We start from the raw sequence: 25,242 nt of genomic DNA on the forward strand, positions 1-25,242 counted from the left end.
GCTGGTAAAATAGTGGCCAGGTGGCAATCCTATGTGTAGGGGGCACAGCCTGCCTTGACTGATGTGATCTGATAGAACATTTTTCAGCCAGTGCCCAAAATCGCCCCCTGCTGCCTCTTGCTGACGTGAATATGAAAAGCCTGAAAGCACTGGCACTCTTCAGCCTAAAAACAACTGAATGAAAGTTCAGCATACAGACAGTACATACAGTACTTTGCCCTAGATACATGCTATTTGGAACAAAATGTCCTTTTCCAGCTCCATAATATTCACATTAGTTCAGCAGACCTTATCTCTGTTTTGCTGCTGTCATGTCTCCCTCCTAGCCCAGCACAAACAGATGTACCTGCATCGTTTACGTCCTCTGCTCAAATTAGAATTACAGCATGGCCCACTTGATGCTCGGGGTATTGAGGCAGTCTCTATTGTGAAGGCAGATGGTATAGTAAATAAATCACTTGTAACACAACAGAGAAGCTATCGATGGTATGTTTATTTAAGTAAGCAGAGTGACAGATAGCAGTGACTAGACAGCCTCAGTTGTATGTTTCTCCACTATTTACAGTCAGCAGTCATATTGTTGTTACACCTATTCTTCAGTAATTTGTTTATATAACATACTATGCTGAATTACTTTGTACGAGGTGCAAGCTTCTGCCACAACCACAAGAGTGGGGGTTATGTTGCAAAAGCTTATTGAGCTATTCACCAATACCCAGAAGCCTTTCTCAAGCCTAAGGAGTAACCCTTAATTAACCATATCAATCCCCCCCTCTGTGCTATTATTATATCACCAATCAGTACCCTCGCAGTTAAATATCACAAGTGAATGCTACATACAGTGAAAAACCATGCCTGAATGAATGAACAATAAGTGCAAAACAGTTGTATTTCGTAATAAAAGTAAATGGAATTCTAAGCAACTTGTGCATCAATTACAAAACTCATCTGATTCTGAGGTTATGTGTAAATGTCATTGTTACTGAAAATGGTGTAACAATGATTCTTAGTACTACTTGGTTCTGACTCCTGAAACAATTTAGCCAATTATAAGACCTGCAGCCAGGAGGCCTGACTTCTGCTATATTGAAGCACAGAATAGGAAAGTATTCACAGGAACATGGCAGCAAATCATTGCCTAATGTAACTCTATCACTTACAGCTGTTTCTTTACTAATCACAGGAATGCTGAACTCATGGAATTCTATCTCCAGACTACCTTGCTTTCTGAAGTGAAGAAGTACAGCTTGTATACAGTACAGTAAATAAGGGCAGCTTAGATTCAATCACTAAAGTTAGACCAGCCCTTGGGGAGAGAAGATTGCGATAAATTTACCCCAGTGGTCAGTGTGAACAAGTACATAGCAGATTTGCGTGTATAGGGTGTGAACCCATACTTCTGCTCTGTGTGTAGAACAGCCAGTGCAGTAATGAGTGAATAAGATCGGGGCTGTATCAATGGGTGCATTTGAGCCTGACCTGTTCCCTGCTGCGAGCTGCTACTCTTTTCATATCAAGTCAGAGAGGACAAATGTCCGAGCAGTGCAGCCCACTTGGCACCAGCGCAGTTGTAACACGCGGCAGGAAGGAGCTTATGCTACGTGCTGGGTGCCTTGTTTACCATGACCAGCTGACCCGCCAGGAGCACAATGATTGGCCAATGCATCCTCCACACCTCCCTCCCTCTTTCACCAGCCCATCACTCTCCCTATTCAATCATTGCACAGGCCAGGGCCTCTGCACATCAGAGGAGAAAGCCATGGCAGACACAAGGCTCTTAAAACACAGGGACATTCTGTGTCTGTTTGATGTGGATGGGACCTTAACCCCTGCAAGGGAGGTAGGTAATCGCCACACTGGCTTCTAAGTCAGTGAAACCAGTGTACTTGTGGGGTTAATAATGTGTGAGAATGTTTCCTTTACAAGAGCTGACTTCTAATAACAGCTGTGTGTATATATATATATATATATCTATATATATAAAACAAACAAGGGAAATTTGTGCTCATCACTAAAAAATGTGCACAAAAAACTTGTATGTGTCTATATATATATATATATATATATATATATATATATATATATATATATAAAAACAAGGGAAAGTATAAAAATATATAAAAAAACAGAGGAATCTTGTATTTGTCTACATATATATATATATATATATATATATATATATATATATATATATATATTTCATACAAAAGCATGGATAGTACAGTTGTAGTGCGTGCAGGTGCAGTAAACATTGCATGGACTCTAATGATAACAATGCACTGTACATATTCCTCACATGATGCATGTTCTCCAACCTGAGATATTTTAGATATAATAGGAAAACTCAAAACAATTATACGTCTGAAATTAAAGTGCAAGCAGGTGAGCGAGGCAGCAGTAGCACACAGCCGGTTGCCAGGGAGCCAGCTTGGAAGGTAGGTGAAATGTAATTTTACATTCAGTCACATTCCAAGTAGCACCCACAGGCCAAACTCGCATCTCTCTCTCTTGCAACACAACACTGGCTGCTGCACAAGAAACACTAACCTTTCTGCTATATGGAAATCAACAAAGCATGTGTAAAAATATGTTCGCTGAATAAATAAGGGCATATGGTTCATGTACAAAGAAAAATGAAGCCCTTCGTGGGGAGAGAAACATCTTCTCGAGAGTTGACCTTCTGGTTATAGTTTGTAAAGGCGCAGCTGTCCAACTTCCGGGCCTCTGGGGGTATTATCCATGTATATATATTTAAATGATCCTTTATTTATATGGAGCTGACACATTTACATAGCACTGTTTATCTGTCTGTTTATCAGTCCCTGTCTCTGTACAGTCCCTAGCACACCCACTGGTGTCAGTTTTATCAGCAGCCAGATAACTTGCCTGTATGTTTTTGAGGACACAGGGTGCAGACATACAAATTCCCTGCAGATAGTGATAGGGTCGAAATCGAACCTAAAACCCCAGCAATACAGGGCACCATTGATATAGAGACAGAGTCCTAGTTTTTGACAGCCTCTCTCATGTTGTCTTTCTCTTGTAAGAATCAATGTAGTGTAGAATAAGAATGAATAATGACAATGTTGTGTTCACACAGTTAGCATTAATTCTATGTATGAAAGCTGCAGTATACCCCTAAACGTGTGCGTATAATGAGATCATTTAATTTTCTTATAAATGAGTAACACTGCAAAACACAATGTGAATATGGGGTGTAGTATAGTTTGTCAAACTAAATTATAACACGTCTCCCATGTGTCCCAGTTGCATGTGTAATGTAATAGGATGATCCTTGTGTAAAATTCTTCCTCTTTGGACAAAAACCAACTGGCAAAGCTCAGTCTTGACAATTTTTTTTATACTGAATAGATCTTGGCATCTACCCACAGCATCAGCAGCAATACAGTTGTTCACTGCAATTGAACCAGTACAGTAATCAACAAAAATGAATCAGCAAATAGCATGGATATAATGCTAGTTGCAGCTCACCAAGGGCTTAAGAATGAAAAAGGAAAAGTATTGGAATGAAGGTCAACAGCCAGATTTGTCCACACATCAAACAGGTGACATAAGGGCCCTCTGGCTTGCATTTGCAGTCCAGTTTATTCCTTGAAGGGATACTCTGATGAGCGCAACATGTGATCAAGCTGTTAGCAGTTATTGATTGGTTAGATCATAGCTTTGAATCCATACTCTGATCAGCAGTCAAGACAGGAGAAGCCAGTAAGAATCTGCCCATGTACAGCCACCTATAGACAATGAAACCTAATTTCTGATTGGTTGCAATGGATTACTGGACTGGTGCATTTTGGAATGTTAGTGGATGAGCCCCTGTAGGTATTTAGTACTTCATCTGGGCCTTTGTGCCATGAATAAACTGTGTTTTAAGGGGGCATAATATTTCACACACACCATATGTCATAATTATAATAGTGCTGTTGTTATCTATGGGCCAATTTGGACATCACCAATTTGAAGTTATATGGTGAGACCATGTTTATACATTTGGTCCATTTTAAATTTCAGGGACAACACTCCCCTGTCAGGTTCTTCTTGTAAGACCAGGTAGTTTATATCTATATATACAGCTATAAGCCTTACAATTTACAATGTATTGATGTGCAGAGTAAAGGTGGCCATAGATGTTACAATTACGATCTTTCCTGGGAAAGATCTTTCCAGGAAAGATCGATTGTTTTTATATACACGTGCAGAGCTGAATCATCAGATATACAAGTAGACACAATAGAATTCTACCTGTATCTGAAAATTCAGCATTAACAATGACGGATGTTGGATGCCTTCAAAGGTTCCCTAATCAAATTTTCCAGCCAGCCCGATTGATGAGCCGATATCGGTCGTCTTGTTTCCTAGCATACACGCACCGAATGATTTTCTAGTAGACTTAAGGTAGGAAGATACAAATTACAGAAATAGGCTATCCAGAAAACCCCAGGTCCTAAACAATCTGGATAACAGGTCCCATACCTGTATTTGGTAAGTAAAACAACAATGAAATGCAGACAATTTTTTCTAAAATTTTACCAAAATTGTTACGCCATTGGCAGGTACCTCTGCTGCCCCTATTTCTGCCCCAGTTGATTGCAGAGAGTGGATTGCGACAGGATTTACAGGGCACGCCCAGTGATACAGAGAGGAAAATCTGGTTGATCTTGCTGACAATAGGGCTTGTTTACAACTACAGGGAAAGGAGCAAGGTCCATGTTTTTTACCTTTTGGCATCTTGCCCTTTTGTTTTAATAAAACTCCTTTTCACTTTTGCAACAAGGAAGTGCTGCAGCTAGGGTTCACGTACAAGAAAATACTTCAGCAGCACTCCAATTATGGTGAAAAAATTGGTACGTTATTCGTGCCTCAAGCTAAGCGATGTTTCGAGCTTTTCCAGTCCTTTATCAAGCTTGATAAAGGACTGGAAAAGCTTGAAATGTCGCTTAGCTTGAGGCACGAATAAAGTACCAATTTTTTCACCATAATCGGAGTGCTGCTGAAGTATTTTCTTGTACGTGAACCAGACCTGGGCAGACAGGGTCACAGAAGGCACCCGATGCTGCAAAGAGCGGTGAGAGTGTGTGTGTAGCACTACTTTGTGTTTGCTGCAGCTACGGTTGCCACCTGGCATTTTAATACACATAGGCCCAAACTGCCTCCCACATGCCCTATAAATAGTGACTGTCTATGGCCCTAATATCATTTGTAAGAATCTACAGATTGCCAGTGTATTTCAAAAGCATATTGTCCATAAAGGATAAGCCACATTTCTATATACATTTATCAAGATATAAGGGTTTATTCATATGGAGATTCAGATTTGGCATGTGGGCTGTTATGGTTACTGCTGATTCTTATATATAATTCTGTTATAACCCAGCCCATAATTATTTACACTAGTTACTCCTTTCTGTTATAAAGGAGGCCAAGTGTCATATGTACAGTTCTGTTTGCACTGCATTAGCTACTGTTTTTATTTCTCTAGTTAAAGCAATTTTGTCAGAAGAAAACTGCTGTATATTTACCCTTTACATGGCAACAAACAATGCTTACACAAAATACCATTCTACTAGGGCCACATATTCTACCTTTCCAGGTTTCCTTTTGCTCTATAATGGGAGCCGTGTTTACTGGAGACACAGAACTTTTGAGATCAAAAGGTGTTGGCACACAAAGGGTAAAATATTCAGCCACTTTGATCCACATTATATTGTACGTTATATGGCTTTCCATTGCATGTCTCCATGTATATGACAGAGACGGACATTCCTTTTTGTTGGTCATTTGATCTCTGAGCGTCATTATTTTCATCTTAAAAAAGGAACTAAAATGTTCTGTAAGCTTGTAATGATTATCTTAGTTAGCCAACAAAGGTATCACCTTTATACCACCGTTTTGTTGTTTTTTTTGCCCTATGACTGACTAACAGAACAACAACTTTACTTGGACACACAAAAAGTTAAATATACTCCCTATGAAGCTGAGCTGCATTACTCAACAGAATGCCACCAGTTGTTTTTGCAGAAATAGGACACACCGGCACAACATGGGTAATTCCAGCAGGTAAAACCTTGCTCGTTTATTGCGGATGCAACGTTTCGGGGCGTGACCCCTTTCTCAAGCAGTTGTTTTTGCGCCTGACAGCTGTTAAGGGGTTATGCTGTCACCTAGTGGCAGACCGTATATTAGCACAGGATGTGTTTTGTATTCCTAGCACAGGAAGTGATAAAGCTGTGATAGCCATGTTATGTATTGTGAGATCTGCACTGCAGCATGATTAAACAGCAGCTCTGAGTGGACTTGCACAGTCTCTGCATTATTGAACAGAACCACTGCAAACATGGTGTCAGAAGCTTGAACTACAGCACACCATCCACGCATCCAGCTGGAAAAGAAACTCTCAGCATACTAAGCATTGGTATTTAAGCAACCATGTACGCGAACATGATACCTCCACCAGCCGAGATGAAAATGTCCGGCGACTTGGCTACCAACTGGGAAACATTCAAAGCTGAATTTCAAGACTTTATGTTAGCTTCCGGACTGGACGAGAAATCGGAAGAGGTACAGGCAGCCACTCTGAGGCGTCTAATGGGTGGTGAGTGCAGACACATCTATCGCCATAATCTGCATCTGACAGAGGAACAGCAAAAGAGTGCCACTGCCATCTTGGACGCCCTTGAAGCACATTTCAAGCCGACAAAGAATGTAATCTTCGAGCGCTTTGTCTTCGGATCATGCAAGCAAGAGCAGGGTGAGACGATTGACTGTTTTGTAACCAGACTGAGGGAGAAAGCAGCAACATGTGATTATGGACAGTTAAAAGATGAACTTATCAGAGACAGGCTGGTGCTAGGTATTACTGATGAAAGCACGCGCCGTCGCTTGCTAAGAGAAAGGGAACTCACGTTGGCGTCTGCCATTGATATTTGCCGAGCTGCGCAGCAAACAGACTTGCGAATGAAAGTGCTGACACAGGCCAGAGCAGATGACTGTATAAATGCTACAGCTGCCCAAAAGCCAGCACTTCTAAGCACCATAAAGCCCAGCATAGCACGATATCCTACTACTACTCCAGAAGCCCTGAAAAGTGTAAGTATTGTGGCAGCACACACAACCGGGGGAGAGAGCAATGCCCAGCTTTTGGCAAGACTTGCCGACTTTGCGGCACCCTCAATCACTTTGCAGCAGTGTGCCTTAAAGCAAAACATGACCAGCGTCAGCTACATACAGTTGACGATCAAGCGGAGCTTGAATGGGAGGTGGACAAGGAGGACAATGGACATATATACACCGCCAGTACTATGGGCCCACCCAGCTCCCGAGGAAAAAAGTGGTTTGTCAACCTTCAGCTCCATGGCATCCGACAATGTTGCCAGCTTGACTCAGGAGCAACATGCAACGTCATGAGCCTTCATGATAAACACAAGATAGCACCCAAGGTAAGACTAGTACCTAGCCAGACCAGACTCAAGCTGTATTCGGGGGAGGTGATGAAGTCATTGGGCCTTTTTCGTACGGAATGCTTCATAAAGTGTCTACGCCACAGACTGGAATTCGAAATAGTCCAAGCAAGCCAGAACCCGCTCCTATCGGGCTCAACATGTGAACGTTTGGGTCTAATGCGCATTACTATTCCAGACGAACTCCACAATCTGGAAAGCCATACCACAGGGGTGCTAACTGAGCACCAGCTTACCAGCACATACCATGATGTGTACAATAGTCCGATAGAGTCTCTACCGGGGGAAGTGCACTTTGACCTAGATCGAACTGTCACACCAGTACAATGCTCACCACGCAATGTTCCAGTCGCACTGAGGGAAGCTGTAAAGGCCCAGCTGGACAAACACATACAGGATGGGAACCTAGCCCCAGTGACTGAACCCACAGACTGGATAAGCAACATGGTTATAGTCAAAAAAGCTGACAAAATCAGAATCTGCATTGACCCAAGGGCATTGAACAAAGCACTGAAAAGGTCCCACTATATAATGCCAACACTTGAAGATGTCCTCTATAAACTGCCCAAAGCCCGTACTTTCTCATTGGTGGATGCCCGGGATGCATTCCTACAAATCAAATTGGACACTGAGAGCAGCTTTCTTACTACCTTCTGGACACCCTGGGGGCGAATGCGCTGGCTCAAACTACCCTTCGGTGTGTCTGTAGCCCCAGAGGTGTATCAAAGAAAACCACATGAACTACTAGCCGGCTTGCGAGGTGTGGAGCCAATTGCAGATGATATACTAATAGTGGGTTGTGGAGACTCACTAGAAGAGGCCACTCGCGACCACGATGCCAACATGATTGCCCTTATGAACTGCTGCAGAGAAGTGAAACTGAGACTGAGCATCAAGAAGCTACAGTTTAAACTTAATGAGGTCCGCTTCCACGGTCATATACTATCAGCAGAGGGGTTAAAGCCAGATCCTGAGAAGGTGAGGGCAATAAAAGACATGCCTGCTCCAACCGATTCAAAGGTTCATCGGATTCGTCACCTACCTGTCAAAATTCATGCCCCGCCTCTCAGCGGTGTGCGAGCCCTTGTGCAGGCTCGTGGATAAAGACATGCCATGGCACTGGCTGCCAAAGCACCAGGAAGCAGTTGATGAGGTCAAGCGACTAATTACCACAGCACCGGTACTAAGATACTATGACATTAGCAAGCCCATTACAGTTCAAAGTGACTCCAGTCAGAATGGCCTCGGATGCTGCCTATTGCAAGATGGACAACCTGTAGCATTTGCTTCCAGAGCCCTCACTGCAACTGAGCAGAATTACGCTCAGATCGAGAAAGAATGCCTAAGCATTGTGTTTGCCTGCCACCGTTTCCACAGTTATTTGTACGGTCGGGGAAACATCACAGTTGAAACAGACCACAAACCGCTAGTCGCGATATTCAACAAACCTTTGCTTAGTGCCCCAAAACGACTTCAAAGCATGCTACTCTCGCTCCAAAACTATGCTCTGGAGGTGACCTATAAACCGGGCCCATATATGTATGTCAGTGATGCACTGAGCAGAGCCACAGCACGCTGGCACGAAGCGGACGCACCTCATGCCCAGCATTCAGTCTGCAGCATGTACCGTGAAGAGCTCGACATAGAGGGCATAAACCAGGCTGACTATTTAAATGTCACGCATCAGCGTCTGTCGCAGATCAGGGAGTCCTCTGAGCAAGATGAACACCTCAAGATCCTCAAATCAGTTGTGCTCAACGGATGGCCTGATTCAAGGGCAGACACCTGTGGCTATTAGAGAGTATTGGAACTACCGGGATGAAATAAGCTTACAGGATGGGGTGTTCTTCAAGGGCCAATGCATTATCATTCCAAAGCAACTACGTGCAGAGATGCTACGTCGCATTCATTGGAGCCATATAGGTGGTGAGGCATGCTTCAGGCAGGCTAGAGAAACACTGTTTTGGCCGAATATGCATGGGGAGATTAAAGACTATGTAGAACAGTGCACTGTGTGTAACGAATATGCACACGAACAACAAAAAGAGACTATGATGTCACATCCCCTCCCTACACGGCCATGGCAGATTCTGAGTATGGACATATTCAACTACGCTGGCAAGGATTTTCTGCTTATCATCGATCACTATTCAGATTTTTGGGAAATAGAACTGCTGCCTGACCTGTCGGCGGACACCACCATTAAGAGATGCAAGGCTCAACTTGCCAGGTATGGCCAACCCGACCGAGTCGTCACGGACAATGGTCCACAATTTGCTTGTGCTCTGTTCACCAAGTTCTCTCAGGAATGGGGTTTTGAGCATGTTACTTCGTCACCAATGTACCCTAAAGCTAACGGTAAAGCAGAATCGGCAGTGAAAATTGTTAAAGGCCTGTGCAGGCGAGCAAAACGTGCAGGAGACGACCCATGGAAATCAATCTTGCTGTGGAGAAATACGCCAACAATTGGCATGGACACTAGCCCCGCAGGCTGAAAACTCCCCTCCCAGTGACTGACACACTACTGGAACCTTGCGTTGCATCAGAAGTTCCTGGCAAGCTGCATTTCAAACGGCAAGTGGCAAAACATGCATATGATAAAACGGCCAGGGACCTTCCGGCACTAAATGTGGGGCAAAATATAAGAATGAAACCTCTTCCAGGTGACAGGACTGGCATATGGAGACTAGGAACTTGCCTCCAACAAACAGACCCTCGCTCCTATCTGGTTGAGGTGGAGGGTACACTGTACAGGCGCAATCCTGAGTGGACCTCAGGCCAGCAGAGCGAATGGACCTCAGGCCAGCAGAGCCCAGTCCTAGCAAGCCTGCAGTAACAGTAACAGAATCCAGTGAAACGCCGAGACTAGAAGTGGAGGCCACAGTGGAGAGCCAGTCTGAGCACTTGCCTGCAACGGACTGCACATCGGCCTCACAGCCTGAGAGTGAGTCTGAGATCCTGCGTTACTCACGCAGTGGCAGGCGAATTCAGCCACCAAAAAGACTTAACCTTTAATTAGTTTTCAAACAGTCATGTTTGGTTATCTTTGAAAAAAGTTACATATGTGCATATTATTTAAGTACAGTAGGGCAAATAACGTTACTACTTGAAGGCTTGAAATATTGTTTAAATATGTTAGATTATACAGTTAGAAAAGGGAGATGTTAAGGGGTTATGCTGTCACCTAGTGGCAGACCGTATATTAGCACAGGATGTGTTTTGTATTCCTAGCACAGGAAGTGATAAAGCTGTGACAGCCATGTTATGTATTGTGAGATCTGCACTGCAGCATGATTAAACAGCAGCTCTGAGTGGACCTGCACAGTCTCTGCATTATTGAACAGAACCACTGCAAACAACAGCCTTGAGGAGCTCCGACAGAAAGAGGGAACATAGAAGTAGAATTAGAGAAGGCAACTTTAAGGGAACGGTCAGACAGATAAGATGTAAACCATGAAAGAGCAGTGTCAAGAATGCCAGCTGAGTAGATAATGTCCAGGAGGAGTGTGTGGTCAACTGTATCAAAGGCTGCAGAGAGATCTAGAAGGATTAGTAGGAATAGTGACCTTTAGACTTTGCCAGTAGAAGATCATTGGTTACTTTGGTGAGTGCAGTTTCAGTTGAGTGTGTTGGGCGGAAGCCAGATTGCAGGGGGTTGAGAAGGGAGTTGTGAGTGAGATGCTGGATCAGGCATTTGTAAACAAGCCTTTCTAGTAATTTGGATGTGAATGGAAGAAGGGAAACCGGACGATAGCTAGCGGGAGAGCTGGGATCATGGGAAGGTTTTTTTGAGGATAGGAGTGATTAGTGCTTGTTTGTATAAGGATAGAAAAGTACCAGTAGAGAGTGAAAGGTTAAATAGGTCTACTACATCTACTACATCTACTACATCTTCTGAGGTACAGAGTTACACTAGTGTAAAATATTTTTATTTTTTAAACTTCAATGCCATAAACAGTTCCAGTCTTCCTATATGGTACACCAGAGACAGAAGAACATAAAATACATTGGTCCGCAGTTGCATTGTTTGAATTATTCTGGCTATGATTAATCGGGGAATGGGTGATGTACGGCAACCAGAGGAGTGGATCAGCCTAGGGTTTTTACAGTCACATTCTGACCTTAAGGGATTCTATTTTGGTTCCATTTTGACATACACAACAACTGCTGTATGTTCAGATAGCAACATAAACAGAAATGAGACAATTAAAAAGGAATCAACCTCACTGAACAATGAAAATGGGGTGCATTTTAAAGGGCCACAATACCTTACAAACTGTGCTTAGTACAAATACATGAAGGCATTATTATTTTCCCCTTTAAAGGGTATTACAAAGAAATTGGAGAGCTTTTTTAGATTATTGTAGTTAGCCAGCCTGAGACAATGGTAGGCAAGCAATTCTAAAGCTGCCCAAAGATGTACCAATAAACTTGGATGAAGTTTTTTACTACATGTATCCTGATGATCACAACTGATATCTATGTATCAAGGATATTATTTGGTTTCTGCCAGTGTACTGTTGGCCAGTGTATGGTACATCAGCAGATGAGAAGGTGAAGAGGAACCACACTTGAGTTCCATTGGCCTCAGAGAGAATGGTGCTACGTCTCCTGCAGCTGCTCCCCATGCACTTGAATAGGAAACTCATTGTACCAGTTACTAACATTGTCAGGCAGATATGCCTTGGTAAAGTGCTCCAAGCCATACAGTTTACCATTGCCTGCCATAGGCAGTTTGTGTCCCAATTAAGTGAATGGGAAGTAGCCAACAGCAGGGTTGGCCATTTGATTGCTGTGGTTCTCTCTGGGGCTAAGAGGACTATGTGCTATAAGTCTTAAAATAAAAAACAATACAGATCCAGATTCTTTGTATTATAGAAATTACACCAGAGGCTACAGAACTCTTAGAGACAGATTAGTCTATAGAAAAATATTATTGGTGAACAGACAAATTGCATATTATTTCAACTGCCCTCCAGCTATTGCTGAACTGCAGCTCTTAGCATTCAAGGGGATCCAAGTATTTTTAATTTAATATACCAAGAATATCACAGAATAGAAAATCAGAGATTGGGTCCCAACTATTCTATATTGATCAGATCTCTCTCTTCTCTAACCAGTTTTACAAGTTGCAATCTGGTTTTAATTTTTTGCCAGTTTTCCTTATGCCCAATGTGTTTCTTTTATTACAGAAGATAGACCTGGCAGTGGATCAATTTCTGCAGGAGCTCCGCCAACGAGTGAAGATTGGAGTGGTCGGAGGATCTGATTATTCTAAGATTGCAGAGCAGCTCGGAGAAGGAGATCAGGGTAAGGTGCTGCACATAGTTTAAATCTTTTTGTTTGAAGGTCTCCAGTTTAGTATTTAACCTAGCCAGTTGCTAGATCACTGACCAAATCAATTGGGAAGTGGTCTGATTTGCACTACTCAGTGCTCTTGTCTGGGGATATAAGGAAACAATTCCTATAGACATTCTTCTATGGCATCACTCGGTACCATTCTTTGTTAAAATCCTTTACCTAATCTATTCATATTTCGCTAATTTTTCTGGCCACTATTCTAGTGGAGGTACATGCTTCATGCCATTGTGGCTTTGTAAAAGAGGTTAGGAAGAAAACAATGATGTTTTTAGGCCATTATGTGAGCATTTCAAAAAACAGAACATGATAATGATACAACTTTGTAGTTAACCAACATATTTTCATTTATTGAACCAAATAAAACCACAAATTACTCTCAAACGACCCTAGAAGAGATGTAGATAGCTGGGATTTGCCTGGAGCAGGAATGTGGGGTGAGATACAGAGTGGCTGGGTAAGAACATGTATACCCTCTTGAATACATTGGAAATGTTGCAACAACGGATTTGTTGCTTCTGGAAAAGAGAATAAGCCTTTGGTTTATCATGTTACCTGTTTCCCCATGTGATATCCTTTTTATTGACGTACACACAATGAACTGTATCATAACACAATAATATCTGCAGCCTAACAATAACAATCCCATGTGGAGTCCAAAGGTTGCTGGTTACTAGGCTATCATAGGTAGATTGGAAGTCATAGCACAAAAACAGATCAAAGGAACTGTGGACTGATGAGTTTTGCATTAATGAAAACAGATTATTTATTTTTTAGGCATGAGAATTTCATAAAGGGAGCTTTACAGCTCCCTTAATAAACTGCAATCTTTAGCATTCTAATTGGTGGCCAACAGCCAAAACTTGCCTTTAATAGGGGGCTTGCCAGACACGTGTCAGAAAATATGGAGACATATATTTCCCACTCCACAATATTTGGTAAAGGGGATATCCACCTAAATGCTAATGGAAAATCTAATTCTAATTCTACCTTTCCAGTATACAATTATCAACAATTTTCAATTATTTTATATTTGTATGTAATTGCTATTAAAAATCAGTCTACCTGACTATATGCTCTGCTGGTTCTGATTAGTGAAACAATATATCAGAAGCCAGCAAATAAAGAGATCTGAAGGAGAGTTAACTATTGCTATTATTGAGATGCAAAACAAGAATTTAGTTAAAATAATAGGGGGGCAGAGTCTGCTAATTGGAGACCCCTAATAATAGTAGTGCATAATTTTACTACCATTTCTGATAACATCCTGGACAGAAGGCCCTATTAAGAACAGGGGATACCCATTCAAATTGATTGAGAGCTGTGAATTTTATGGACTATAACGTAATAGATATGTGAAGAATTGTGAACCTCATTCGTGAATAATAAGGTTAATAAGTTTCAGTTGATTTGGGAACCTTATATTACTAGATATTCAATTAGGACTGGTATAGGTCATGACCTATGGTGATAAAAATATAAAAATAATCTGAGATATCTACCCCAACTGGTGTATATTAAAATCGTAAATAATTGCACACTACAATAACCTGTGAATGATGATTTGCTTATTGTTTACATGTTTTTTTTACACAGTATTTAATAAGATTAATGTCATATTATAAGTCTGGATCAATTATGTGATTATTTATTAACATTTCATATGTACAAGAGGATGTTACTGGAACACTGTAATCTGTGATGACATGGTTGTACAAAATGTATAAATTATATGTATATTTACTGTGTAATAATGAAAAAAAGTAAATTAAAAAAAATAGAATCCTTCAATATCTACATTTAAAAATACATTTTATAAGCACTGAAAATTTGTAATGAATTACTCTTTACTGGAAAGTTGCTTAGAGTTCAATGGTAAGTATACAAGTATATTCATAGTCATTTGTATAGACAGGGAGCTATATGTGTATATGAAATGTGTACAGTAGCTGAGTGAAGCCTTTCATACCTTATAGAGCCAACACTCCAGCTTGAATTAATGAATTTGAAGCAGATGTAGGTGACAGCACTGTAGTTTTTCATCTTATCCTGGGCTGCCTGTTACAGAGGTATTTGGTACTTACATAGTAGTTCAGATTATAAATAGACCCATTTGTCAAGTTCAGTCTTTTACTTAATTAAATCCATATATTTATTTTTTGCAGTGGTTTACAAGTTTGATTATATATTTGCTGAAAACGGGACTGTTCAATACAAGGATGGCAAACTCCTCTCCAGACAGGTACGTGCAATAATACTTCAGTTGCAGTTAAGAGTCCTAGCTTTATTCTCTGGTTGCAATAATATTGATAGGTCTGCTGTACAGTGCTGGGTACATACTGTAAGTAGCACTATATAAATAAAAATATCCCTACATACATGTCTGGGTGTGCATGGGCAGTAGAGTGAAAAGCTTAGCTTTGAAGCAAACAACTGGCTTTTCACTCTACAACTATGAGATCCTTTATCTGAAAACCCGTTATCCAGAAAGCTCAGAATTACGGAAATACCGTCTCCCATAGACTCCATTTTATCCAAATAATCCACATTTTAAAAAAAACTATTTCCTTTCTCTGTAATAATAAGACAGTACCTTGTACTTGATCCGAACTAAGAAATAATTAATCCTTATTGGAAGCAAAACCAGCCTATTGGGTTTATTTAATGTTTACATGATTTTCTAAAAGACGTAAGGTATGAAGACCCAAATTACAGAAAGAGAGGTTATCTTGTAGAGAGAATCTCTATCTGAGAATTCTGTATAACAGGTCCCATACCTGTACTCTGCATGCTCACTGACTGAAGGGAAGAATGTAGAAGAGGAAGAAGACTAACATGGTGCTCCTACAGAAGCATCCTGGGCTGATGCTCCTTTTCACTGAAAACTGCACTGGTCGGGATGCTTCTGTAGGGGTCTCAGATAAGCAATTAACATTTGATTTATCACATTTGGCACTACCCAATGATTATACAATAGAGAAACTTATCTGACAAATAGTCATGCTTATAAAAAGGCATCAAGGCTGAGTTTTAATGATATCACAGACAAAGTTTGGGCCAGGTCTAGTAGCCTAGCCAATTAGCTGCATTTTCTTCAAACATGCTATCAAATGACCCCCAAAACCATTCATTCTAAAAGAAGATCCAAATACATTTTTAATTGGACTGCTTTATTTGACCCTAAACCATCTGTTCTGAAACCATTTAAGTTAAAGCCCTTTGAAGCCCAGCCTTTGGTCAAGGTACCGTTAAGCTAATAACAAGGAAAAGCTGTACAATTAAGCTGTTATTTAGCCATAATTTCAAGGAACTTCTAGGGAAGCAAATGCATTTTTAGTCGAAATATCAAAGTAATTATCCTTCAAGGATTTCTAGTGCATCTAGAAGAACATTTTTCCTTTGAACTGAGCACCCCCACCACTGCTCTTGGCTATCAGGCCAGTTACACAGTTTTTAAACACTGTTCTAAACCAGGGAAGCAATGATCCAGCATTAGTGGCCTCATTCCTAAGCATATAAATGCCAGGTCTCCCTATTTAGGCCCGATGGACCAGAATCAGGGTGGGCCCAATCAGAACATGGGCAGAATTTTGGCATGTCAGGTCTGTATCTGACCAGAATTGCTGCATTTTTTTTAGTTTTCAAACAGCGTAGAGGTATGTCAACACTATGTCACTAAGGATTCCAAGAATTGTCATTGAATCTGACATCCTTGCTTTCGAGTTTTGCACTGATGAGTCAATCATACACTGTGCTTTCAGTAATCTTTGCTCTAGGATATAAAACAGGCACAGTTAGAGTTGTTTACTGACAAAGGGGCGAAATTACTACAATGCAGTAGATAAAACCAGTCAACAATTAACTTTAATGTTCTAGTTATGAAGGATATATCCTGCCTACAAACATGGATTAAAGTGACATTTTTATGCACAGTGTTATCTAACTGTAACAAACCGTGTACTTTGACTTTGTTTTAAGGCCATCCAGAACCACCTTGGTGAAGAATTGCTCCAAGATCTTATCAACTTCTGCCTCATGTACATTGCGCTGCTCAAACTGCCAAAGAAACGGTGAGTATTTATCAGGTTATGGTGCAAGTCATTTGGGAAATGTGCTGACCCCTGAATATCAATATATATGTTACATAAGATAGGTTGAGTAAAAAGCCCAAGTCCAACATTTTTTTGAACCACATTCACATGAAAACTCCCAGCATGCCAGTAGCTAGTTCAACTCTCAGGAGAATAATGACCCAGTTGTAGTATGTGTAAAAGAAACGGATCCGCACACACACCGATTAGTGCAGTCGGGGATTATCCCCTTTTATTGGCTGAATAAAAGGGGATAATCCCCGACTGCACTTATCGGTGTGTGTGCGGATCCGTTTCTTTTACACATTGGTAGCTAAGGGACCCGGCCGGGTCAACGGAAGGAACGCACCACCAGCTTGCAGGATTGGTGAACTACAGGTGTGTGGTAGGATAATTACATTGTAATCCAGTTGTAGTATGTTCCATTTATAACTACTGTGTATCACTAGCCTTCCACACGAGTACAAACTGCCCTCATTGTACTCATTGATCTTTAATGCAAAACATCATTACTTAATTCTGCAAGATTAAAACAAAATGCAGTTGTTCAGGCACAGCCTTTATGTTGTTGAACATTATAAGTTAGATTGAATAAAGACACATGTATATCAAGTCCAACTTTTATGTCTATACAGTATATTACCTTCCCAACTGCTAGTTGATCTAGAAGAAGGCAAAAAAAAAAAAAAACATTTGAAGACTTTCTAATTTGCCTCAAAGGAGGAATACAATTGCTTCCTGACTCCAAGATGGTGATTGGACCATTTCCTTGATCAACTTCCATTAAGAGCTATTTTCAATAACTCAGTATTTAAACACTTGATAAAAAGCCATACAACCCTAATGTACAATCTAATGTATCTGCTAGTACATAAGATTCAGAGAGAGAATTCCACATCTTTACAGCTCTGCCTTTTCGGAATATGAATACAAAAAACATTAGAGAGATTATTATATGATAGCCTTATATATTTAAATATATATAAAAATACATTTTACCAGCTTAGATGCCTTTTTTTTTTATACTTTTTCAGTTCTCAGTAATATCCTGTATGGACACTGGAGACCAAAACTGCACTGCATAATCTAGGTGTTACTGTGTACTCACAAACTAATATTTAAACCTAGGTGACTGTATAGTTTGCAGGTTACAAGTGGATATAAAAAGGATCACTCTAGAAACGTGGCACCCCCAAAGGCTGGCAATGATCTTTGTATTAATATCTAACTAAAGAGAGAATCTTCCTTTGCTCCCATTGATTTTATGTTTCTTTGTACAGTATCTTGTATGGCGCCACCGTGTAATTAGGACATACTGTATATTTACAGACAAAGTTGTTAGGGCTGTTAATCAAGTAAGGCTATTACAGTGTAAGTGCCAGGTATGCAGAGAACAGTGTCGGACTGGCCCACCAGGATACCAGGAAAACTCACGGTGGGCCCAGGTGTCAGTGGGCCTCTTGCTTATAAACATTTGGCTTATTTCATGTTCATTACCTATTTATTTATGGGAACGTAATAATGGAAGAATGTAGTATTGTATGTAGAGAAAAGAGACTAGGAGAATAAAGAGGTTGAGTTAAGAGAGGAGGTATAATAGTTTGAAAAGCGGGCCGTCAGCCTAAAGTTTTCTGGTGGGCCCCTGGCATCCCAGTCCGACACTGGCAGAGAACCAAGTGAAAATTGATTTCTGCCCAAAGTGCTAACTGCCAGCATGGCTAGTGGGTTTCCATATTTAACATTCTGGCCTATATTTTGCAGAGGAACATTCATTGAATTTCGCAATGGGATGCTCAACATTTCACCCATCGGGCGAAGCTGCACTCGAGAAGAAAGGATTGAATTTTCTGAGTTAGATAAGGTACACTGGCAATTAGAAAAAGCCTGGAAAATAACTTTGATATTAGGCATCCCCCAATAAGCAAAAGGGTAAACCTCAGTGAGATAAAAGTTTGGAAATTATTCACAGGAGTTATTGTACCAACCAAAGGATCTTTAAAGTACATGTAAACCCTACATTCTCCTAACATGTATAACCTGGGTACATCTTCACCCAAACTACATCATTTGAACTGCATAGTTCACCAGCGTTGTCACATTCACCTAAAACAAGTAGCAGCTTTCACCCGACGGCCATTTTCCCTCTGACACATCATCAATGACATTTACATCTGCAAACAGCACGTGTTCTGTAAAGTTCATGCAATCAAGAATGTATGCTTACACAGGCACAACTTACTTTGATTAAAAGTCCTGCTTGGATTGAGCCCTGTAATTTTATTTCCATGTCAACAAGGATTGGTGCTGCTTGGAGTCCCAGCATGGTATAGGTGTTAGTGCTAGATGTTAATTCTTTATGAATTATTGAATCTGTCAGCTACACCCCTGTTTCTCCACAGAAAGAGAAAATCCGAGAGAAGTTTGTAGCTGCACTACAGAGAGAATTTGCAGGGAAAGGGCTGAGATTTACAAGAGGTAAGAATCTTTGTTCTTTTAACACTGGTTTTTGCCTTCTTCAATCAATTCTCTGTTGCTGGCAGGGGAGCTGCACCAATGCGCCTCAGATTAGAGTCCTGCATCAGGGCGGGTACCTGCGGAATACCTGCGGGTTTCGGACATAGTCCAAGTCCAAGATCCCATAGCTGTGCGGTGAGTCTGCGGGTAACCCGGCTGGGTACCCAACAAAGGGGTGGGCTTAATCCCTCCCACCTTGTGGTTCTTCCAATTTTTTTAATTTTTTGATAAGATTCGGCACAGGAGTGATGTCACTTGTGGTCAAATGTGACGTCACTTCGCGTGTCCCCCGGGTTGGAAGGTTAGTTGGCCTATTGCAGTTCGGGTAGTGGGAACATGCGGGTCAAATTGCAGGTTCAGGTTGCGGGTACGAGTTTCAAAAAAACGGACCCACGCAGGACCCTACCCCAGAAATTTGTCCTTTCTAGTTCGAGATAGCGCAATTGCACTCTCCGCACTACCGATGCGGCCCCCTCAGAGGTAAGGTAAGAGGGCAAGGCGGGGGCATTGCAGGAGCCACTGCAGGTGCCTCAAAAACGCCTCTGGTTGCTAGTTCCATCCAGACAATTATTAACATTAGTTTCCCATCTTCTCTATCATACCTCCACTTCAGCATGCTGGAGCTTCTACTTTTTTTTTTTCCTCCTTGTAGGCGGGATGATCAGTTTTGACATCTTCCCTGAAGGTTGGGACAAACGCTGCTGCTTGGATGTTCTATCTGCGGAAAAATTCAGCAGCATTCATTTCTTTGGCAATGAGACAACACCGGTAAGATATTTGCTTTCATAGCATGATGCCTTTTTGTCAATTTTACATTTGGCTGCAAACAGGTGCGTTACTACAAGACCATGCATTATATAAACTATTTTAGCACAGTGTATAAGCAAATTGTAATTTTGATAGTAATTCTGTTTTTCGTTCACAACTATTAATGTAATTTTCAAGTTTTTAAATGATCTCATTTAACACAAGGGGGCAAATTTACTAACCGCCGAAAATTTGCCATCGACGGCTTTGCGCACATCGCAACAGTTCGCCAGGCATAGATTCACCAGGACAACCCTAATTCACTAAAATCCGAAGTTGTGCCCAGGGAGCCGAACGCTGGCGAAGTTGCGCTAACATTACTGCAGCAAGCGAAGCAAAGTTGCGCTAGCGATGCCTAATTTAATGTTGCAGCCAATACATTACACTACACAAGCCTGGGAAACCTTAATAAAATAAAATAGAGTTGTTATATTGCCCTACACTTGAGGCCAGTATATAGTTCATGTGCCATGTGTTAGGAAATGTAGGGGGGAAGCCGGGTACCCCTAAAAAATTAAAAGTCGCAAGTGTTTTTTTGGGACTTGGAAAAATTTTCAACTATTTTTTGAGGAAGTCCTGTCTACTCTATTGCAAGAGGTAAAATCCGCATTTTAGTGAATTTGCGTAGTTACATCCATTCTCCAGAGCGCAACTTCGCCAGGCATAAGGGAGCAAAGTACTGCTAGAGTCTATCTCTTTCGCTAGCGAAGTTACGCCGTTAGTAAATCGGTGAAGTAGCGAAATGACGTCACGCTGGCAAATTATACGCTAGCGTTAGTCACTTAGCCCTTTAGTAAATCTGCCCCAAGGTGTGAAGTAGAGACGGGGAGTCGGTGCATGTTCAAACAATGAACTCTTCTCTTTTCCTCATATATATATATATATATATATATATATATATATATATATATATATATATTTTACACAGTATTACAGTACACCCTCTGCTCCTACGTGTGCCAACATGCACCCATAAAAATATCTCTACAAGTGTTGAGAGTCTGGTGTTGAATTAATGAGTAGCAATTTAAGAAATCTGTGAGGCATATTTAGAAAACTGCTAAGTAGTGGCACCAATGCAACTGCAACCCCACTATAAGTCCCACTGAAGTCTTAGGGTAAGGACTAAATTACACGGGAGATTTTGATCAGATTTTGTGGGTCAGATTTTACTTTTGATCTTGACACACAACACCACGCAACAATGCAACAGCACAAGATTTTGTTGGATCCTAGAAAATCTGATGTAGTCAGATCAGATAAAGTCAGATGGTGTGTTCATGCATCCACATCCTACCTTCAATGCATTTCAGTGGAGAAAAATAAGTCATTCAGACACCATCCGTATTTATCTCGTTGAATGAAGACATAGCATTTGCAAATCTTCCATGTAGTGTACACATCAGATTATTATATCAGTCCCGTTACATTTTGATGTGATGTCAACTTGCAGGATGTATTCTGTTGATCCAACACCATCCTACAAAATCTCCCATGTAGTTAAACCCTAATAGCTGTATGTTTTGGATGAACCAGATCGGTAATGCTACTCACATACAGTTCTATAGTGTAGGCTGCAAGAAGTATGTAGTATGTAAAAACCTGCGGCGTGAAGAAACACCAAGTAAAACAACATTTATAATATGGTTAATGTTGAATGACAAAAACTAAATCCATATATTCACATTTTATGACCACAGGGTGGAAATGACTACGAGATCTACACTGACCCACGTACAATAGGACATACTGTGGTTTCCCCCGAGGACACTGTACAGAGGTGCCAGGAGATTTTCTTCTCAGAAAGAGACAATGAAGTATGATACTGCTTCTAGGGCCGTGTTAATGTGTACAGGTGACAAAACTGTCTTTTTATTGTACCAGGACCAAAGAGTTGCTGTGATAGAGATGAGATGGACTGTTCTAACCATGACAAATAATCACAAGCAGAACCAAAAGCCACCACTTTACCTTTGTTCATCTACTTGAAAATATACATGGCCATGATGTAAATATTATCTGCAGTACTACAAAAACTAGAGGGATCTAGATGTGTATTGGAGAATTGTCACCTATACTAATAGGGAAGAAAGGCTTCAGGAAAAGGTTGCAAACCTGTGTTTCACTATAAAGACCTTTCTTCTGGTTGCTGTGAATTCTACATTTGCTATAGAGCAATGCTCACACTGTATGAAGGCAAATGTTGATGTTCTTCAATAACATAATGGAGAACATCTGATCCCACTGGCATTACAGGCCACACTCCCCTGATGATGTGAAGTTTAGGATGAAATCAAGGAAGTAACTCCTATATGAAGTGGACAAATTGATCCTGTCGTGATTAATTATATAATAGTGAGAAATGAAGTACATTCAGGAAGTGTAAAACCATGCCCATCTCCATGCCTGCCCACTGGCAGTTTGACAGGGTTCAGGATATTATAAGCAGTCTACATAAACATGGCGTGGTATTTATTGAGAATCTTATCTCAAATTGCACGGTATGTGATCAGTGATGCTTAATTATGACCTTCAATAATCGCAGTTTGTAAGAGAACAAGTGGAGTCACAGCTAGTGTTATAGTGCTGCCAGTTATTTGACGTTTACTCCATTCAGATAGTGTGAGGCAAATGAAATGGGAATATGGTTGCTACATGACTGGTAAAAGTGATCTTTGTTGCCAATGTTAATAATAGGGAAGAAAGTGAACAGCAATGGGAAGGCCGGTAGAGTTTTTTGCATAAAAGTAGCAACCCTATTTCACACCCCTACTACAAAATATGTAACAATTGCTGAAATGAGAGTAACATAGTAAGTAAGGTTGAAAAAAGACACACGTCCATCAAGTTCAACCTTTTAGTTATTTTTTTTTTATCTGCCTAACTGCTAGTTGATCCAGAGGTAGGCGGACAAAAAAACATCTGAAGCCTCTCCAATTTGCCTCAGAGGGGGAAAAAATTCCTTCCTGACTCCAAAGTGGCAATTGGACTAGTCCCTGGATCAACTTGTACTATGAGCTATCTCCCATAACCCTGTATTCCCTCACTTGCTAAAAAGCCATCCAACCCCTTCTTAAAGCTATCTAATGTATCAGCCTGTACAACTGATTCAGATAGAGAATTCCACATCTTCACAGCTCTCACTGTAAAAAACCCCTTCCGAATATTTAGGCGGAACCTCTTTTCTTCTAATCGGAATGGGTGACCTTGTGTCAGCTGGAAAGACCTACTGGTAAATAAAGCATTAGAGAGATTATTATATGATCCCCTTATATATTTATACATAGTTATCATATCACCCCTTAAGCGCCTCTTCTCCAGCGTGAACATCCCCAATTTGGCCAGTCTTTCCTCATAGCTAAGATTTTCCATACCTTTTACCAGCTTAGTTGCCCATCTCTGTACCCTCTCTAATACAATAATGTCCTGTTTGAGTGATGGAGACCAAAACTGTACGGCATATTCTAGATGGGGCCTTACAAGTGCTCTATACAGTGGAAGAATGACCCCCTCCTCCCGTGACTCTATGCCCCTTTTAATACAGCTCAAGACCTTATTTGCCCTTGATGCTGCTGACTGGTATTGCTTGCTACAGCCAAGTTTATCATCTACAAGGACTCCAATGTCCTTTTCCATTATGGATTTGCCTAGAGCAGCCCCATTAAGGGTATAAGTGGCTTGGATATTCTTACATCCCAGGTGCATGGCCTTACATTTATCAACATTGAATCTCATTTGCCACTTAGCTGCCCAGACTAACAGTTTTTCAAGATCCTGTTGCAAGGATGCCACATCCTGGATGGAATTAATTGGGCTGGATAGTTTTGTGTCATCTGCAAACACTGAAACATTACTTACAATACCCTCCCCTAAGTCATTAATGAACAAGTTAAATAAAAGTGGACCCAATAGCCATCCACTAATAGACTATTATGCTAATATGCACTATCTGCCCTAAATTCCAGGGAACCTGTGACCACAGTCCTAGCCCATTTAAAAGCCAATCAGAGTTGCCGGCACTGCGACAATATTTTAAAGGTAAAAGTTGGGTCAGGGAGAGGGACAATGATGCAGCAGACCTTGCGGCCCGGGCCCCCCTGTTGCTCGGGGCTACCACAGCCGCAGGGTCTGCTGTATTGATAGTTACGCTAATGTTTGCCCATATTCACTACTTATGTCAGAATATCTATTCTTTTATATTTAGCACTGGGATGAGCCATAGAGGCTGAGTTTTGGGATAGTAACTAACTGCCAATGTGAATTTTGTAAATTACAAAACCTATTAACACATGAAAGCAATCATTTGTATTTTCCTATGCCAAAACCCAGATGTAAGACAGTGGGTTCATTTAACAACCAATCTGATTGTTACATTCATTTCTCTACTTGCAGCTGGCTTTAAAAAGCAAATCACTGATTTTTGGTATGGGTAACTGCCCATGGGCAAATTTGCTCAGTGTTGATAAATAAGCTGCAAAACATACTGGCACAGAGGAGTCTGCCCAGGAAGGTTCATTTATCTGCACATTTTAGTTTATTTATGATTGGGAGCTGCCATACTGTTTTTACTTACCAGTTTAATGTCATAATCCCCAGGAAAAGAGTGGCCTCTAGAGGCTTAGTATTTAATGTAAGATGACTGAATGCTTGCTTAGTTTTACCAAGCGGTATCTGATTCGTTTTACCAAGCGGTGTCATTTTAACACAGTTGTTTTGCTGGGTGTGATACACCCATATTAATATGTGAATGCTTCGTTCTTCGTGTGAATGTTTTTTCACACAACTTGGGTCCCGGGCATCTTGTCTAATGGCATGCGGGTTGTTTACACCCCATAGGAGTATAGCTGCGTTCTGACCCCTGTATATGTGTGCAGGCCCAGGATCTGTCTACACATATGCAGAGCGGATTTTGGCATGGAAACACTATATATCCATTTTCTCACTGAAATCAGCTGTGTATGTGTGCCGACACCTGATTCCATGCCTATCAGTGCAAA

At 41.0% G+C, this 25,242-nt stretch overlaps 1 protein-coding gene across 1 annotated transcript; it reads left to right on the top strand.

Annotated features, from left to right (window-relative positions):
- The first annotated feature begins 1,754 nt into the window (after positions 1-1,754).
- On the top strand, positions 1,755-24,735 carry pmm2.L (phosphomannomutase 2 L homeolog). Its single transcript, NM_001095117.1, is given in 8 exon segments — positions 1,755-1,840; positions 12,668-12,785; positions 14,999-15,075; positions 16,812-16,903; positions 18,686-18,785; positions 19,324-19,399; positions 20,091-20,206; positions 21,946-24,735. Coding segments are annotated over 8 exon segments (783 nt in total). The 5' UTR covers positions 1,755-1,759; the 3' UTR covers positions 22,069-24,735.
- The last annotated feature ends 507 nt before the right edge of the window (positions 24,736-25,242 follow it).

Source organism: Xenopus laevis, chromosome 4L, assembly GCF_017654675.1.
Source record: "Xenopus laevis strain J_2021 chromosome 4L, Xenopus_laevis_v10.1, whole genome shotgun sequence".
NCBI classification, from domain to species: Eukaryota; Metazoa; Chordata; class Amphibia; order Anura; family Pipidae; genus Xenopus; species Xenopus laevis.